This window comes from Brachyhypopomus gauderio, chromosome 9, assembly GCF_052324685.1.
Source record: "Brachyhypopomus gauderio isolate BG-103 chromosome 9, BGAUD_0.2, whole genome shotgun sequence".
Taxonomy (NCBI): Eukaryota; Metazoa; Chordata; class Actinopteri; order Gymnotiformes; family Hypopomidae; genus Brachyhypopomus; species Brachyhypopomus gauderio.
Genome location: NC_135219.1, coordinates 5,052,897 through 5,071,766, shown reverse-complemented (window position 1 = coordinate 5,071,766; position 18,870 = coordinate 5,052,897). Strand labels below are relative to the sequence as shown.

The window sequence follows — 18,870 nt, the reverse complement described above, 5'->3', positions numbered from 1 at the left end:
CCGCTCAACAACTTACGTTCGCCACCCCGCTCAACAACAAGCCTGCCTGGTTGACGCTTCGCGAGCGGCGCGAGGGTCCGCGCAGCGAAAATGACGTAATCGCTGTGGCTCCGCGTGTGCGCGAGTGTCTCGCGCGCTGTCGGTTCGAGAGGTCGTGCACCTCTCGAATTTTGTAACTTCTCGCCGCGCTTCAGCGCAATGAACAAAGTCACGTTTTCAGGGTTCATACACCTTTATAAGGTGGAATTAAAGCACTTGTACGTCACTTTCAAGGTCCATTTCAATATTTCCCAGCATGTTAAACATAATTAAGTTAAATATTTATACATATACTCGAAATAATTCGCTTTTTATCACATTATTTATTGGTTGTTTATTTAAAAAACGCCCCATCTTCACGTCTTCACGTTCTCTCATGTTTCGTCCTGGAATTACAAGAGGCTCGTATTTGTTAACCTAATACAAGAGAACTATTCAGTCAGACAGCTATTTGTTGTGAAACCAAGTAGTTACAATTTCAAGCATTTTAAAGTACCTAAATTCCAGCACTTTTCAAACCTGAAACATATAGCAACATTAAAATTGGTCAGGTAAATGTTCATTCCCCTGTTTTGAGGGGTGTTACTACCACTACCCCCCCCCCTCCCCCCGCCCGCTCAACAACTTACGTTCGCCACCCCCGCCGCACCGGACCTCAGGGCACAGGTATCTGCCAAAATTGGACCGCGGACAAATTTAGTTGAGTACGCCTGCCCTAAACCCTTGTGCAGCATTGAGGCATCAAGCTCAACCAGTGCATATAAGATTTCCACTTTAAGCAGGGTGATTAACGGAATATGGCCTTTTTTCATCGTTCTTTTGGTGAGATCATCATCCCACCATCTCCAGAAACACCACTGACTTTATTGTTCATTGTTGAAACCAAGACCATTGTGTTTTCTTCTGCAGTCAGATCAGCTGAGGTGATTAACATACAGCCACATTGATCTGCTGTTAAAAATCTACACCATTTCATTTTCTTTGATCTCCATACTAGAACCAAGAGAGCAAGCCCTCACATTCACTCTTATCGCCTTTTACACACACACACACACACACACACACACACACACACACACACACACACACACACACAGCCATTTAGCATGTTTCACTGTAAATATACTTTGGTGTTGTGTGAATAAATGTGTAATTTATTCTCACCACTTTGTCTGTCTTGGTAAAATAAAAATTGTGGTTGTTGCAAATGTCTTCAAAGAAATCATGGTTATTTAAATCCTTCAGAGATCAAATCGATAAATTATTTTGTTTAAAAAAACAGGAATTGTGATGATTCTGATTTAAGTACATAGTTGAGACTTATAAATAATTATTTTTACTGATTAATCAAGTATGAATCAAGCATGAGAGCGTGAGCATGAATAATAATTATGAAGCATATTATTTATGTGGTTTAGTAGTTAGGGTCAATCTGTGTTAATATTTTTTTATCTATATTATCTATATACATTTTAAAATCTATATCATTATTATTATTGTGTGCATAATATTTCACTGATGACCATTCATAAGGACAAATAAACAGAGTCCAAATCATGCAACACAGAGAAGAAAATTTACAAACATTCAAAACAATTTTATTCTGGATGAATTGGACTGAAATATTTTACCCATTAGAATAATATGAAATGATTTTCTAAACCAACTATAAAAAAATGCATACACAATGGGATTACATGTAGAATTGACATAACCAACCCAAGTAAAGAAGTCAAACAAAACCGGTGGTATTACATGTCCAATAAAAGGATCAATCAAAGCACGAATAAAAAATGGGGTCCAAACTACAAGAAAAACCCCAATGACGATTGCTAATGTTTTAGTGGCCTTTAGCTCAGTCTTCCGCACTGTGTGTTGATGAGATATAATTTGGGTGTTTTGAATCAAGCATGCTTGTCTTTGAGCAATGTGGAATATTTTCAGATATAAACTCATCATCACAATAGCAGGCATGTAGAAACAGAGCAGTGTGAACACTGAACTAGCTGTTTTACTGAGAAACAGGACACAGCCCCCCTCACAGGCAATATTACTGTAGTAAAATTCTTCAGCTCCCAAAATGCCAAGCTCCAGAAATATCATTCCAAACCCCACAAAGACAGAGAGAGTCCAACATATGATGATCATTAACAAAGTAATATTAGTTGTCATGTTAGTGTGATAAAGAAGAGGATGACACACTGCATAATACCGATCTACAGAAATAATACACAGATTTAAAATAGAAGCAGTAGACATTGTGACATCAAGACTGGTGTGTATTTTACAGAATGTATTTCCCAAATACCAGCAGGTCTCCACAGACCGCAACATACTGGGAGGCATCACAATCCCTCCAATAAACAGGTCAGCTACAGCCAGAGAAAGAATGAGGTAGTTAGTTGGAGTGTGGAGCTGTTTGAAATGAATGATGGTTATGATCACCAACAAGTTTCCCAAAAATGTAAGAAGTGCTACAATGCCAAATAACGCATAGAGTACTGACTGCACCTCATTTGGGTAAACAGTTTTCAGGCATGAGCCAGTGAGAGACGCATAGCAGAGTGGGGGGGTTTCCAGGATTACACTCTGGTTAAGAATCGATTTGTGGCCCATGCCCTTTTCCTAAAAAAACATTCAAACAAATTCATACCTTCAAATCCCAATAAAAATACATTTAAAAAACCTGTTTTTATCAACCCCTAAAGATAGGAAGTTTCTTTAGAATGTGCAAGTGGGAAGTTAAACAATCATAAAACGATTAGGCTATATACTGTTTTATGATCATTTAATGATAATAAACATCACTTATTTACATAAAATAAGCTGAGTCAGGCCTACCTCTGCTTTCCAAGCACTAAGCAAAAGAGGACAGGAGACATCTAATTTATAGTCTTACACAAATGCATCTCCTGTACTCATTAAATCACATGCTTAGAGCCCTCCCTTGATACTACCATTTGGTTGTAAACAATAATATGTAAACATTGGAAACTAAAATTCTAAGTTAAGAATGTCCTTTTTTTATATTTTCAATCAGAAATCTTGACAAGTTTGTAACTGCACATTATACATTTATATTTATGATGCAGCCTGCATTATTAGCCTAGAAACCAATTCAAAGTGTAACTTGTAGGAAGGTTAGACAGGATGTAAGTCCAGAGCTGAGTAGTGTTTAAGGGCAATCTCAAATCAAAGTTATAACAGTCCATGGTCAGTGTGGAGAAATGAACAAGTGATAGAATGTAAATAACCAAGGAGACAAAAAGTCAAGAGGTTTAATTACATATGATAATAGGAGCACACACAAAAATGGTGAAAACTAAGGGTGGAGAAATCATATACCATCGATGTGGGAAAAAAATAAAATATTAATAAAACCTATAAAAACAAATCCTTGGAAGCTGCAATGCTGAAGAAGGTAGACTGTTGCCAAATTCACCCTGCCTGCAGCATGTGATGTAAGGCTTCAAACACTTACATTACATTCAAACTGGTGAGACTCTGAGCCTTGCGGTGTACAGACCACTCCATCTTGGTCATTTGCCAAGTTGGCCACTGGGGCCGGTGCTGGCCAGGAACAGGTACAAGAGCCACACATGTGATACAGGTGGAGCCACAAGGTGGAGCCATGCAATAAAATATGGCATGTTATCTTGAAAAGACAGGTTTAGCCATAATCATTAGGGTTACTTACCTCATACTGTAGATGCCACAATACTATCTGTGCCACCAGTTACTAAATGGCTAAATACAAATTTTTGAAAATCTAGATCAGGTCCTCTCAACTTTTGTGCTTCACACATGAAGCCCCAGAAATCAATGAGACTGTTGCATAAGCCACAAGTAGATGCTATAGGAGAAACTATAGGATAATCAAGATTTAATTAAAAAAATTACCTCAGTAAAATTACCTCACCTACTGGCCTGATATATGACCTTTTAATGTTTTGGGAGCATTTGGGTGCTCTTTTATTTTGCCTAATTTTTTTACATTTAATTGATGTACCACTTATGTCATTAAGACCCTAAAAGGTCATGACCTTAACCACTATAAAAACACTAAAAAAATGTATTAAGTGCCTGGACCCCCAAAATGGCCACACGGGGTCAAGAGGCCATGTCTGTTCAGAATCATCAAATTCCAAAGAGAATAATAGCAGCTCTGTACAGTACAAAAGCAGTACATTAGGTATACGTATAACTAAAAGGGTCCAGGCACCTCTAAACTGGCCATATGCTTCTACATTACCAAAGTGGTCTGGACATTATCAAAGGGGTATTTTAGGGTTACTGATGGCAATTCTGGGTCCAAGCACCTAAAATTACCAAAGTGGTAAATTAGGGTTATGGATGGCAAATCGGGATCCAAGCACTTCCAAAAGGGGTCCAAGCACTTCTACACTGCCAAAGTGACCTTAACATGACAATAATGAAATTTTAGGGTTATGATCACTAAACTGGTCCAAAACATGACTAAAGTTAAACTCATCACCTAAGTGTGCAAAAAATTTCCAAAGTGCTCTATTAGGGTTACCAAGTTCACTTTGACATAGGACCACCAAACTGGACTCAGGGGGTCATGAGGCCAGGCCCAACACCTGCCCATTGTGAAATTGGCCATTTCCCAAGTTTGACATGATAGGGATTTCATTTTCAAAGGCTTGTTACCATTACCGAAATGGTATATTAGGGTTATACATTGGGTCCAAGCATTTATGTATGTACTTAGACTCAGTGGTGGCCTCTGACAAATATCTCAGGGGGGCAATTGTTGCGATGACATCCAAGGTGACCATTTCAGTGGGTAAATAAAAAACAGTGACTTTAACCAATGAAAATATAATGATAAATATATATTTCTCTTTACATTATAGACTGTACAGTATTTGTGCACCGATATACAGGCCTGATAGTTTTCAGGTGCCACGCCAGGCGTACCAACATGTCCGCGAGAAAAAAAAATTTGAGGGGGGGAAAAATCCGTCAAATCATACTGATAAACCACACGCGCGCGCATGCTATCTGTTTTGAGGCCGAAATATGATCCTTACGAGGTTCCCATGTTACGATTTTTCATGGTTACTACACATCTCCCATTTACTGTATAAAGCCTCGTTTGGAGTCTACGAGAGCAGTCGGGGCGATTTTCAGTTAGACTCAAATCGCCCCAAAAGGGGCGGTACTACAGGGAATGCACCTCAACGCTGATTGGACAATGGCATTCAGAGGCAAGAGTCGCTGTCCAGAACAGACGTAGCTAATTAAATACCGTGATAGAATGTGAGAAAAAAAACTTCTTTTTCATCCTTTCGTGGTGCGTCGCCCAATCGCCCTAATGAACAAACTGCCCCTGCTTAGACTTCTAAATTACCAAAGTGGTCTACACATTATCTACCTGGTATACTGAGGTAGCTAATTGGGACCAAGCACTTATGTACATACTTGAAAAAAAACGTTTTCTCTTTATGTAAAGCTTCATCCCCACACAAAACACATCTAAAACAGCTAAAACTTCAACAATAAAATAACTTATTCACAAAAACCTCTAAGAAAACACAATCACTCTCAAATTCAGGTGCAAATTTGAGTTTACAAGTTCTCACATCGACAATACAAGTTCACATTTTTGTTCTTACATCAAAAATACAAGTGCAACTTTTTGTTTGCAAGTTCTCAGATTATATAAGTACAGATATAAGTACAGATTTTCTTTTACAATTCTCAAATCAGGTCCTTCAAGCTCTCAGATTTTGCAACATTTTTACCCCCATAAACTGTAATAATCTGAATTAAGATACTTATATATATATATATATTAAAAAATACTTATTGATCATCCTTGCCAAAGGAGCCTGAGGCTTTGGATTGTCTACTTCCTGCCAAAAAAATTGCTCTTAGCAACTGCTCTTACTGCCATGAATAGAGACTTCACATTTGCTATAAAGGCGTCTGTGGAATGTTGAACTTTCTAAAAGTTGAATCAAAGTGTACTTCATTGAGATCGTAGGAGAAATTACAGGTTGGACATTGAGCATTTTGTGTACAAAGCTATTATTTGTACATATTCATATGTACTTTCATTTATATATAAGACTCTGTTCAATTTGTTCTTATAGTTTTATAAGTGATCCATCAGTTTGAATGTACTGAAGCATATAATTAATTAAGTAATATATGTTACTGATATTCTGTTTGCCACCCCCACCTGTTACATGTTTTAAAATTATTATTGTAATATCTGGTTTTGTGTTTTGTGCTGCTTTGCCAAAATGTTTAATCTCAGTGTGACTACCCTGGCTAAATAAATGTTTCATACAACTTATGTTGTATGTAAAACAACATAATGTTAAACAACAAAATAACGTATTATTGATGTTGTCATCAGACAGATTTGTGGGTGGTCACTGATTACTTAAAATTCTGTTATCCAACATATTAAGACCCAAATGTCTTATGTTAAAAATGTATGCAGGTAAAGGTACAGAAGTAAGTGAGTATTCATAATATCAGCATATTTCTTCCCTTAGGGAAACTGCTTGAAAATCTTAATTTGACTGTAGAGAAGAGTGTGCTTGGCCACTGCACATGGAGAATATACAGCTTTCTTACATGATGCATGCAGATAGTTACTGTAACAAAATCCTTGCTGACTGTATTTGACTGTAAGTGCTGATCGGGATACTACTGTATATTCATAAGGATATCAGAAATAAAAACAATAAAATCTAGATTGGAGAGCTGTGTACTGCATATTACTGCAAAGTAATCAATCTCAACCTAGATGCAAGTCATTTGGAATGATATTTAAAAAGACTTGGCAAGAATGGCTTGTTTTGAGTCAGCATTCTAAAAGCACATGCTGCACTGGAAATGCCATTGTGAGCAGTTAGACTAAAACAGATGTATTTTTCATACAAGCTTGTGATGAAATGGAAATGTATCCAGCAGAAAAAGTAATCTAACTGACACTCAAAGCAATTTCATTCTGGATGAATTAGGCTGAAATATTTTTCCCAGTAGAATAACTCTAAATGACTTCCTAAACCAGCTATAAAAGAATGCATACACAATAGGATTACATGTAGAATTGGAATAGCCAACCCAAACAAAGAAATCATATACAAAGCTTGGAATTATATATCCAAGAAAGGGATCAATAAATGCACAAAAAAAATATGGAGTCCAAAATAAAAGAAAAACACCTATGACGATTGCTAGGGTTTTTGTAGCCTTCATCTCAGTCTTCTGTTGAGAAGGCCTGTTTTGGCTGCTTTGAATTGAACGTGCTTGTCTTTGAGCAATGTGGAGAATTTTCAGATATAGACTCATCATCACAACGGCAGGTGTGTAGAAACAGAGCAGTGTGAAAACAGCACCTGCTGTTTTACTGACAAACAGGATGCAGCTCCTCTCACAGGCAATATTATTGTAGTAGAAATCTTCAACTCCCAAAATGGCAAGCTCCAGAAATATCATTCCAAATCCCACAAAGACAGAAAGGGTCCAACATACAAAAATCATGAATAAGGTAGTGTTAATAGTCATTTTACTGTGGTATAGAAGAGGGTGACATACTGCATAATATCGATCTAGAGAAATTATACACAAATTTAAAATTGAGGCAGTGCACATTGTGATATCAAGACTGCTGTGTATTTTACAGAATGTGGTTCCCAAATACCAACAAGTTTCTACAGATCGTAACATACTGGGAGGCATCACTAATCCTCCTACAAGCAGATCAGCTACAGCCAGAGAAAGAATGAGGTAGTTAGTTGGAGTGTGGAGCTGCTTGAAATGAATGATGGTTATGATCACCAGGAGGTTTCCAAGTAATGTGAGAAATGACATCAGACCAAACATAATATAAAGTAATGACTGAGCCTCTTTTGGGGTATCAGGTTTTTGACATGAGCAGAGTCGAGAGTTTTCTTGTATTACACTCTGGTTGAGACCTGATTTGTCACCCATATTGTGTACCTAAAAATGAAAACAAAATGAACTTATCTGAAGTAAATGCCTATTTTCACATTTTAAACATACCCCATACTAAATGCTTTCTGTTATTTCAAAATAGAAAAATGTGAGGTTAGGTTACACATTTTTTTCAAATCATAAACAAGGAATGCTTATATAAAAAAGGCTTGAGTCAGACCTTACCTCTGCTTGCAGTGGGCAAAGCCAATAGCAGAGGACAGGACAACTGTGATTTATAGTCTTTACACATGTGTATTTAATGACATGTTTACAGTGGCCCCTTGATACTCTTCTCAGATTGCAAACATTAAAGTGTGCTTGTGTGAAACACAAACAATTTATTTGTGGACCATGCTGTCAGTACTATAGCCCCCCCGACTACACACACACACACACACACACCAGCACTACCAGCTCTCAATTGAAGAGTTTACAGTTAAGAGTTAAAAGAGTTTGTCATTTGCATAGTAAGAAAATATGTTTGAGTACAATTAAATTCTTTATTTGCTTTCTTTGCACCAAGAATGCCAGGTAGAAGGTTAAAAAAATAAAGGAAGAACAATAAATTAAATTAAAATGCTACCAAATTTCCAATGGTATTGCAACAGTATGTACAGAAAATAATGTATAACATTACATCAATGAATGCTAAGGGTATTATATACAGACGAGAACATGGCTATAAATATGCCATATAAATATATATGATACAGTGAAATCACAGTGGCATATAACTCTAAATAAATAAATGGGTTTAGAGAATGAATGAATGAATGAATAAATTAATATTTATGTAGGTACACAAGTGCATGGAGGTTTTGTTCTGGAAATACATTCTACCTTACCTCACTTTCAAATACTACAGATTAGAGTTTAGCACTTTGCCGTATAGACTGTTTAGCATGTTTGAAAACATTTGCACAACTCCAGATATATATTAAAACATTTATTGAATATTTGTTCACCTTTCATTCATATTCAATCCCCAATTTTAAGTTTGTAGTTCCTACTTCAGACTGTTAATGTCCAAGTGTACATGTTTCAAATGTAACCTTGTTATTAAAATCCCTTTTCATGCATGATTTTATTTATGTTTTATGCCCTTAGATGGCAGAAGAAAATCAGCTGTAATTAGGGTTTGATCAGACAGGAGACATGTAGCTCAGTTCTGTCATGGTCTGGACGCCACCAGAGGACGCATGTGCCACCTGGCCCTTATGTCCTCACCAAGCACATACGCCCACAGGTTCTGCAGTTCAGTGCTGCACAATGATGACCCTTTGTTTTGCATCTCAACACAGCCTTCTTCGTGCGAGTCGCCATGCTACTGAACTGCCTGCCTGGACTGTGCTAAGTTTCACTTGCCTATTTATTGTTGCCATTTGGCTGGAGTGTTTGAGTTGTTTGCACCATGGATATGTTTGCACCATGGCACTATTGAATAGTAGAATACATAGGAATAGTAGCCCCCCCATTTAATTTTGATGTCTAAGGACATTCTTTACTGTAATTTAACAGTTTAATTTGTTTCACCAGTAGTGCTCGATACCATATTCACCACTAACTGCCGCTCTGACCGACAGAAGTAGTCGGCCAGTCAGTAGCGAACAGTAGCGCACAGAGTTGCAGCCTGCTGTTTTCTCTGTTGTGCAGGTAAGCTGGGTGGTAGGCTAAATGATATAAAATATGAGAGCGAATATGAGATTATTGTTGTGCAGTGTAAATGGTGGACTCTTGGTCCGTAAAGTGTTACCGGAGCGGAGCTCAGAGTGGTCGTTTTCTGCATGGTCCTAGCGCTAGATTCGTCGCTATTTAAATATTTCTTTTTAACCGTTAAAACTGCAGAGGACCAAAACCGGCTTTTGAAAATAATTGCATCTGTCAGTATTAAAGCTCGTGCTCCCGACCCTGCTGGCTTGAGCGCAGATTCTCCATCTGCCCCTCCCTCTCTGACAGCGCTTCCAAACACCACCAGTCATGAATGGCCGGAGGAAAAGTGAGCATCTGAAGGAAGTCTGGCAGAGGACTCACTCCCAAATGACATACAATAACTGACAAGGTAGAAGTCAAAGCTTAAAATTAAAGTATGAAAATCGCAGCATGAATATTACACTCTTGCACGAAAAAAAGAAAAAAATTTTTTACCCATGCTTATCTTAATGCCTAATTATTGTGCATATTTGTGCATTGTGCATATTTGTGTGCATATTTATATATCTATAAAATTGAAATGTGTACCTAAAATGAAGGTTCGCACGCGTCTCTGTCTTCTCAGTGCCATCTCAGCCCCCTAGTGGCAACTCTTAATGACTTATGAGTCCTCTGGAGCAGTCTTAACTTTTCGGGAGAGTAAGAGTGATTCTTATACTTGAGAGTTTTGATAACTGGCACTTACACTTAACTCTGTGAGTAGGAGCAAATCTAAGAATTTTTCAGCACTTAAGTCCAAAATTCCACTCTAAGAAGTTTGATAAATACGGGCCCAGGACATCAGGTGCATTCTTATACACTTGATACGTCATACCGTGGCGAACCACATTTTGCACCTCCTTCCACTTTGGGAGGCTGACATCCATGCAGCCCCCTATTGTGCCCACTGGTGGAATGTCTGCTGGGAGCTCCAACTCCTTGTCCTTATCCTTATCGCTATACATACATTCAAAGTACTCTTCTAATACCTTTCTTTCCACATTTAGTCTACCAGACTTCTCTTTGCTAAATAAAGTCTTTACAAACCCAAAAGGATTTCTGAAGAAGGCTGCCCTAGCATGTTCCTTCTTCCTTCTCCTTTTCCTTAACACCTCTGCCCTCCTTAAAGTTGCTAACCTACTCTTCAGATCTCTCTGTAGCCAATTGATACCCTCTTTATCCTCATCCATTGCCCTCTTCCACTGTTTTCTCAGAGCTCTCAACTCCTGGACAAGCCCAGCTATTTCTACCTGTCGCCTAGATTTCACAGACTCTTGCCTTTTTTCCCTCACCTGTACTTTCCCAAACCTAGCCAATCCATACCCATAAATGACTTCACCTAATCTATTCAATTTACTCTCTGCTGACCCTTTCAGACTAGCCAGTAAATCTCTAAGATCATCATTTACGCTCCTCCAGCCTGCTTTATCTACTGCTGTGGGCCATTTTACCTTATTTCTCTGAACAAGACCCTTCTCCTTCGCCAGCCTTCCGCTTCTCCTCTGATGAACCTCAGACTCATCATCCTGTATGACTTTACTGCAGTTCACTTCCTTAGTAACAGAGGTACTGATATCCTGCGGGCTGTGGTGTACAACCTGCCGCTGGACTTCACCCGACTGATTCGAACTACTCCGTAAGAAGTACTGTTCAATGCGGTGCCCCTGCACTACCACCTCCAAACATCTCTTCTTACTTTGATGAATCCTCAGCCCTCTAAGTGACGTAACCTTCTTCCATCCACAGACACACTCCTGCATCTCACCTCCAACCGTGGCGGATACCTTTGTGCTAGAGCTTTTTCTCATTGTCGATTCCATTCCAGAGTTCGTAGCCATGTGACCATCCTGTGAGTCATCTTCCACCCCAGCTCTCGCAGACTCAAGAGGTATTGTTTTCTTAAGTCTCTTTGTAGCTCTTAAGGTTGTACACACACGGATATTTCCGCAAGTGCCGCCATCATGAGTAGCTAGCCCATGACAGCCCCGGTGGGGTCTATTCCCCCTTGTCAGCTGTCTCTCCAAGCTGCCACAAAGACTTTCCTTTGTTGTCAACTGCCCTGTTCGCAGCGGTCACTAGGTAGCCTAGAGAATAGATTATACTTAAACACAGGATAAGATGGTGAAATATCCTATGCCACTCCCATACTCCTCACAAGGCCCTACCGCCCATCTTCTCTCCCACAACCATAACCGTGACTGTATAGTTAATATTGGATTAGATTTTATCAGTTGGCGGTGTGACTTTTTCCATTGAAAACTCACGTTTAGAGAATGTTACTAATAAAAGTCAAATTTCATTCAACATGTGCTTGTAATTTTTTTTATAATGAATTGTTCCACATGCGCTAAAAAGTGCCCTCCCCCCCCCCTTCCCCCCAGCACTTGCCCCCCAAAATGTCTGTGCACGCCACTGTCCCCACACCATTACTGACCCACTCCCAAACCGGTCATGCTGGAGGATGTTGCAGGCAGCAGAATATTCTCCACAGCGTCTCCAGACTTTGTCTGTCACGTGCTCATCTGCTCTCATCCGTGAAGAGCACAGGGCACCAACAGCGAATCTGCCAATCTTGGTGTTCTCCGGTAAATGCCAGTCACCCTGCACGGTGTTGGGCTGTAAGCATAAGCCCCACTTGTGGATGTCTGGCCCTCATACCACCCTCATGGAGTCTGTTTCTGACAGTTTGAGAAGAAACATGGATATTAGTGGCCTACTGGAGGTCATTTTGCAGGGCTCTGGCATAGCTCTTCCTGTTCCTCCTCGCACAAAGGAGGAGGTAGCAGTCCTGCTACTGGGTTGTTGCCCTCCTATGGCCCCCTCCATGTCTCCTGGTGTACTGGCCTGTCTCCTGGTATCTGCTCCATGCTCTGGACACTATGGTGACAGACACAGCAAGCCTTCTGGCAACAGCTCGCATTGATGTGCCATCCTGGATGAGCTGCACTACCTGAGCAACTTTCGTGGGTTGTATACACCGCCTCATGCTACCTCTATGGACAAAATGCAAAAGTGACCAAAACATCAGCCAGAAATGATGAGAACAGTGAAAAGGTCCACCTGCAGAACCACTCCTTCCTAGGGGGTGTCTTGTTAATTGACTCTCTTTTCTACCTGGGCAGGTGAAATTGATTCACAATCAGTGTTGCTTCCTAACTGCACAGGTTGGTTTCACAGGAGTGTGGTTCACTTGGAGTTACATTGTGTTGTTTAAGTGGTTCCTTTATTTTTTTTTGAGCAGTGTATATACATATATATCTACTTCAAGATGTCACTTGAATTATCAGTTATAGAGGGTAGAGTTTTGTTGATGAAAACCTATGCTATGAAAATCCATCTATGCTGTGCCACTCCCATGTTGAACAATATAATGGAAAGGACATGCTACACCATGTTAAAAAGAAGGTACCAGTAGGTGGCAGCACCTCTAGCAATGCACAGAGCAAGCTTGTGTCAACAGAAAAAAGCGGGAGTGTTCAATAGCATACAGACCTTGGGTTTAAATAATCTGATTCTCCCTTAAACAAGATTAGACCTCAAACAGAAGCTCCATCATATTTCTCTTATCTTCATTCAGCGCCATTTGAATATTTGACAGTTAACAGGTGAAAATAATATTTCTTAATGTATTAACCTAAGATACCCTTGAACCTAATCCTGGAATTTAAATTAACATCTGACTAACATTTCTACAGTAATATGATCCCTATAGTTTTAAACCAGCTTAAGAAGGTGGTCGCACAGCATAAAACAAATCTGATAAATTCCCCCATTAAACAATAACTGCACAAAAATACACACCAGGAGCTTCAAAGCATGTGTTTCCATGGCTGAACAGCATGTGTGCAAGCATTACATCAAGCACAGTGCCAAATGTCATATGAAGTGGTGTAAAGCTCTTTCTAAATATTTTCTAAATATTTTCTAAATATTGATTCAGGATCCTTGGACATTTATAGTGTGAATGCTATCTTCAAAAACCTTGGGCCAGTCTGTGTAGAAAGATGATATACAACATCTCCTTTCATATTTATATGTATAGTTTCCTTAACAAATAATTATAAATCTGGATGTACTGAAGGAAATATTAATTAATTCATTAACAAATTAATTACTTATTACACACTGACCTTGGATAGTTACAGTCAGTGCTGATCTGTACTACTGTATTATACTGTACAATCTAAAGGCACATGTTTGACTGGAAGTGCCACTTGTGAGCAGTCAGACTAGAACAGATGTATTTTTCATATAAGCTTGTGATGACAGGGCATAAAATTCAGCAGAGAAAAATAATCTGAGACTCAAAACAATTTCATTCTGGATGAATTAGGCTGAAATATTTTTCCCAGTAGAATAACTCTAAATGACTTCCTAAACCAGCTATAAAAGAATGCATACACAATAGGATTACATGTAGAATTGGAATAGCCAACCCAAACAAAGAAATCAAATACAATGCTTGGAATTATATATCCAAGACAGGGATCAATAAATGCACAAAAAAAATATGGAGTCCAAAATAACAGAAAAACACCTATGACGATTGCTAGGGTTTTTGTAGCCTTTATTTCAGTCTTCTGTTGAGAAGGCCTGTTTTGACTGCTTTGAATTGCACGTGCTTGTCTTTGAGCAATGTGGAGAATTTTCAGATATAAACTCATCATCACAACAGCAGGCATGTAGAAACAGAGCAGTGTGAAAACAACACCCGCTGTTTTACTGAGAAACAGGATGCAGCTCCTCTCACAGGCAATATTATTGTAGTAAAAATCTTCAGCTCCCAAAATGCCAAGCTCCAGAAATATCATTCCAAATCCCACAAAGACAGAGAGGGTCCAACATCCAATAATCATGAGTAAGGTAGTTTTAGTAGTCATTTTACTGTGGTATAGAAGAGGGTGACATACTGCATAATATCGATCTAGAGAAATTATACACAGATTTAAAATCGAGGCAGTGCACATTGTGACATCAAGACTGCTGTGTATTTTACAGAATGTGGTTCCCAAATACCAGCAGGTCTCCACAGATCGTAACATACTGGGAGGCATCACTAATCCTCCTACAAGCAGATCAGCTACAGCCAGAGAAAGAATGAGGTAGTTTGTTGGAGTGTGGAGCTGCTTGAAATGAATAATGGTTATGATCACCAGGAGGTTTCCAAATAATGTGAGAAATGACATCAGACCAAACATAATATAAAGTAATGACTGAGCCTCCTTTGGGGTATCAGGTTTTTGACATGAGCAGAGTGGAGCTTCTTGTATTACACTCTGGTTGAGACTTGATTTGTGGCCCATATTGTTTACTAAAATGAAAACAATAAATATCCATCAGAAATAAATCCATACTTTCAAGCTTTTTAAACATATAGGCCTACTTATGGTATTCTGTTATTTTTAAAAACTAGTTATGTTGTATATTTATTTGCAATCATATGCAGGACATGCATATGTAAAATAAGCTCTGAGTCAGATCTTACCTCTGCTTGCAGTGGGCAAAGCCAAGAGCAGAGGACTGGACTCCTCTGATTTATAGTCTTTACACATGTGTATTAAATCACATGTTTACAATCTGAGAAGAGTGTCAAGGGACCCGCTGTAAACATTAAAGTTCATTTGTATTAAACACAAACATTGTTTTTGTTCCTGCTTTGCATCCTATGTCATCAGATTAGTCCCAGCATAGTCAGCATTTTTCAGTACAGTTTATTTAGGATGTTTTAAAGTGCATAAACTACAGACCAATATATTAAAGGTTATAAAAAGATTGATGATTTTTAAGAATGAGCAAAAGGAATCCTAGCAAGAAGTGCTAGAGCCTTGTTATTTATATCTCTTTTTATGCTTTTGAGCATCAGAAGAAAATTATGAATAAAAATAATGAAGAAAAATACCAAGTAAATGAAACATCAGGGGACATAAACAAGTCTAGGTGAGAAGTGTAATGAGGGTGAAAGGTGAGGGGTTTGTTGGATACAACAAACAAAAACGTTAACAGTGCAGGAGAATGACCTTTTAAAATGAAAAAGACTAACAGATTGAACACTGCCAGTCACTTGTAGGACTTCAGAGACTGACATCATTTAACAGCTTAACTAACAATGTGCAGCGAAGACAGCAGGAGCCTGTGGGTTTTAAATATTAACTGGTAAGGGGAGAAAAGAACAAGCTGCATGTGAAGTGGAGATAATGAGGGGGAAATGACAGGGGTAGTGCCTGACAGTGAGAGTGGGTGGGAGAGTGTTTCTGTGTGTAGAAGTGGTTGTGCCCCTACTAGGCTGGGACTGGCGCACCATAACAGAACCTCCCATGAAGACCACACTAGCCCTGCTGTAGTGCCACCCCGACTGGTGATTGTACTATCTTGTCTGGATAAACACAGTGGAAGGAGGCTGTAAGGTCATTGTCCAGAACCTAGAATGCCGAAACCCAGCTCCATTTTTCTGGGCCAGGACTAGCCAACCCACGGTTCTCGAGCCGCATGCAGCTCTTTGCCTGGTTTCATGCAGCTCTTAGGGCGCACTCACACTAGGGCAATTTGAACCGTGCTGTGCCCAGGTACGATTGGGGAGAGGTCTGAGTCCCCAGCCAGCCCACGCTCTCACCTGCACAAACGATATGTGCCGTGGCCCGGTTATGTCATCAGCTCTGAGGACGACAGACTGCTACATCTTTGTGGTGTGCGGTTTGTCTTCTGTCACATGTTTTGCAATAAACCACATACGTGGTGCAGGTCAGTGGTGTCAGGTCAGTGGTGTTGTAACGAGTGTTGATAACTGAGTTTATCCACTTTTTACCTAGAAAACAACAGTTACGTACATAACAGAGCTCGTAGTGTGCATGCTCGCATGTATGTATGCTCGCAACCTTGCCGTGCTGTGGCCTACCTCCTCCAACCGTGCTGGTGATATTCAAGTGTGCCCATGTGTGTGATGTGTAAAACAGTAAAAAAGTGGCTCTTGGTCTCTGACGGGTTGGCCACCCCTGTTCTGCGCCATTCGCTAGTTGCCTCTTCTCATGGAATTCAACAAGGCATGTGCCTGGCATGTAGGGCCTCCTTCCATATCCAGGATGGAGGAGGTGTGCCATAACTGCTTGTCCCCTCTTCTAGAGGGCCAGTCATCACAGGTTTCAACGCTGAAACATGGAAGGCAGACGATGCACAGCTGCTCCCTGGCACGCTCACCCGGTTGGTGACATCATTTTTTCTCCACACGATGTTGTATGGATGGCCATATTTACAGATTAGCTTGGTCTTTGGTCCCACTCAGCCATCTTTGGTCACCACTCATACTTCATATCCCAGCTTGTAGGTCAGTTTTTTTTTTGAAGGCCACAATGACAGATTTCAGTCTCCAAACCTTCTGACTGAGCCAACGCCACATTTTGACAGCTGGCTGATCTGACGCAGGGGAGTTTCAAGCATCGGCGCAGATGGAAATTCTGAAGTGAGGGAGACCAAGCTGTACAATATATACGTTTATGCTTGTAGATGCTAGATTTCGGATGGGGTCAATATAAATCTGGAGAGGACATGTCCCCCCGTCCCCAGTGCCATCTGTGCCCCTGGTTTCAAGGGTATAACGGAGGTTGAAAGCCCAGAACACACTCCAAGGATATGAGCCCACTACCTGCATAACGAAGGAAATCCTGGGCGTACTGTGCTCAGGGGAAGTATGTACTCCATGTCTCTGGCAGAACCAAGTACTTGACATCCAAGTAGTAATTGTCCAGTACTGGTGCTAAAGGCTGTTTTCCACTCACCCCTTTCTTTAAGGGTAACTACCATGACTAGGCAGTACACCCAGTACACCCGTGTTACGAATTGACCAGGCAGAGAGGGATCCAAATGCGGAAGAACACCGCTTTTATTGAAATGAGAAGCTGGCACAGAAACAGGCAGGGGAATCACGAGTACTAGGATAAGTAACAGCGTGTTCTTGGCGTGGTCAGGACGGTCCAGGGTCATACCGGGGGAGCAGAAGTCAGGAGGTACAGAGGGATCAGGCAGGAGACAAGGTCGGGGACGTAAGCGAGGGTCAGAACACAGGAAAGCAGACAGGTAATAGAACGGCTTGGTATGCGGCATGAGTCGGCAATACTTCGCGACTGAGACGTGCTGGGGAAGGTGTATAAGTGTGACTGAAAAGGGGGCGTGGTAATGAGGGGCAGGTGAGGCTGGTTAGGGAAGATCAGGTGGCATTCCTTACAACCCGTTCGTTAATTTGATACTCTTATCGGGCGATATAAAAATTATCGCGGTTAATCTATTCTTAAAGTTGGGTTGGGAACTGGGTCAAAATGGGTAAGCAAACTATGATGACTTTCAACTTGATAGTTTAGCTCGGCTGTATTCCTAACCAAATTGCACAGTAGGGGCAAGAACAAGTTTTCAAACCTTTTTAATTCAAAAAATTCATTTTTAGGAACGTTTTTTTTTAGGAACGTTCATTTTTAGGAACATTTTAGGAAGTGTTACCGGAGCGGAGCTCGGAGCGGTCGTTTTCTGCATGGTCCTAGCGCTAGATTCGTCGCTATTTAAATATTTCTTTTTAACCGATAAAACTGCAGAGGACCAAAACCAGCTTTTGAAAAATTAGTGGGTTGAATAGAGGGGTAGCTACTAAATGTTGGCTTACATTTCAAATCTCATGTTTAGCTGAATAAACATGTTATCAATCCCTTTTAATGTACAGTATGTATGTAGGCTTACAAATTCATGTTTAACTGAATAAACCGTTGAACACAAGTAGCCTACATTTTATTCAGCATGTTTTTTTTTCTTCAAGTATTAAAGTAGAACAGCTTTCTCAAGCAGTCATTGATGCATTTTGGAAACAGGAGATGAGCCCCTTGTCTAATGCACCCTCTGTATTAAGAAACCCTATCTCAAAAACTGACTTTTAGTCATTACTTGGGTAGCATGCATATGAGCCATTTTAATCTAGATTAATCTAGATTAATTTCAAGATTTCAGTAAGATTAATCTAGATTAAAAAAATTAAACTATGCCCAATCTATGCTCTCATTTATCTCCATCTTTGTTGTGTACGTCTGCGTGTTTGCGTCAGTACCTGAGGACACAATGGTGCATTTATGTTGCCTCGAAAAAAAAAGAAATCAATAAAAATAAAAAATATGTTGCCTCTGTAAATAC

General features: G+C 39.9%; 2 protein-coding genes across 2 annotated transcripts; both read right to left on the bottom strand.

The window, feature by feature from the left end:
* Positions 1-1,626: 1,626 nt before the first annotated feature.
* Positions 1,627-2,655, bottom strand: LOC143523622 (trace amine-associated receptor 1-like). Its single transcript, XM_077018181.1, has one exon. The coding sequence runs from the start codon at positions 2,653-2,655 to the stop codon at positions 1,627-1,629; it is 1,029 nt and encodes a 342-aa protein (XP_076874296.1).
* Positions 2,656-14,012: 11,357 nt separating this feature from the next.
* Positions 14,013-15,011, bottom strand: LOC143523621 (trace amine-associated receptor 1-like). Its single transcript, XM_077018179.1, has one exon. The coding sequence runs from the start codon at positions 15,009-15,011 to the stop codon at positions 14,013-14,015; it is 999 nt and encodes a 332-aa protein (XP_076874294.1).
* Between the last annotated feature and the right edge of the window lie 3,859 nt (positions 15,012-18,870).

Coding starts and splice junctions, on each gene's coding strand:
- LOC143523622 (XM_077018181.1), bottom strand. CDS start 2,655: ATGGGCCACAAATCGATTCTTAACCAGAGTGTAATCCTGGAAACCCCC.
- LOC143523621 (XM_077018179.1), bottom strand. CDS start 15,011: ATGGGCCACAAATCAAGTCTCAACCAGAGTGTAATACAAGAAGCTCCA.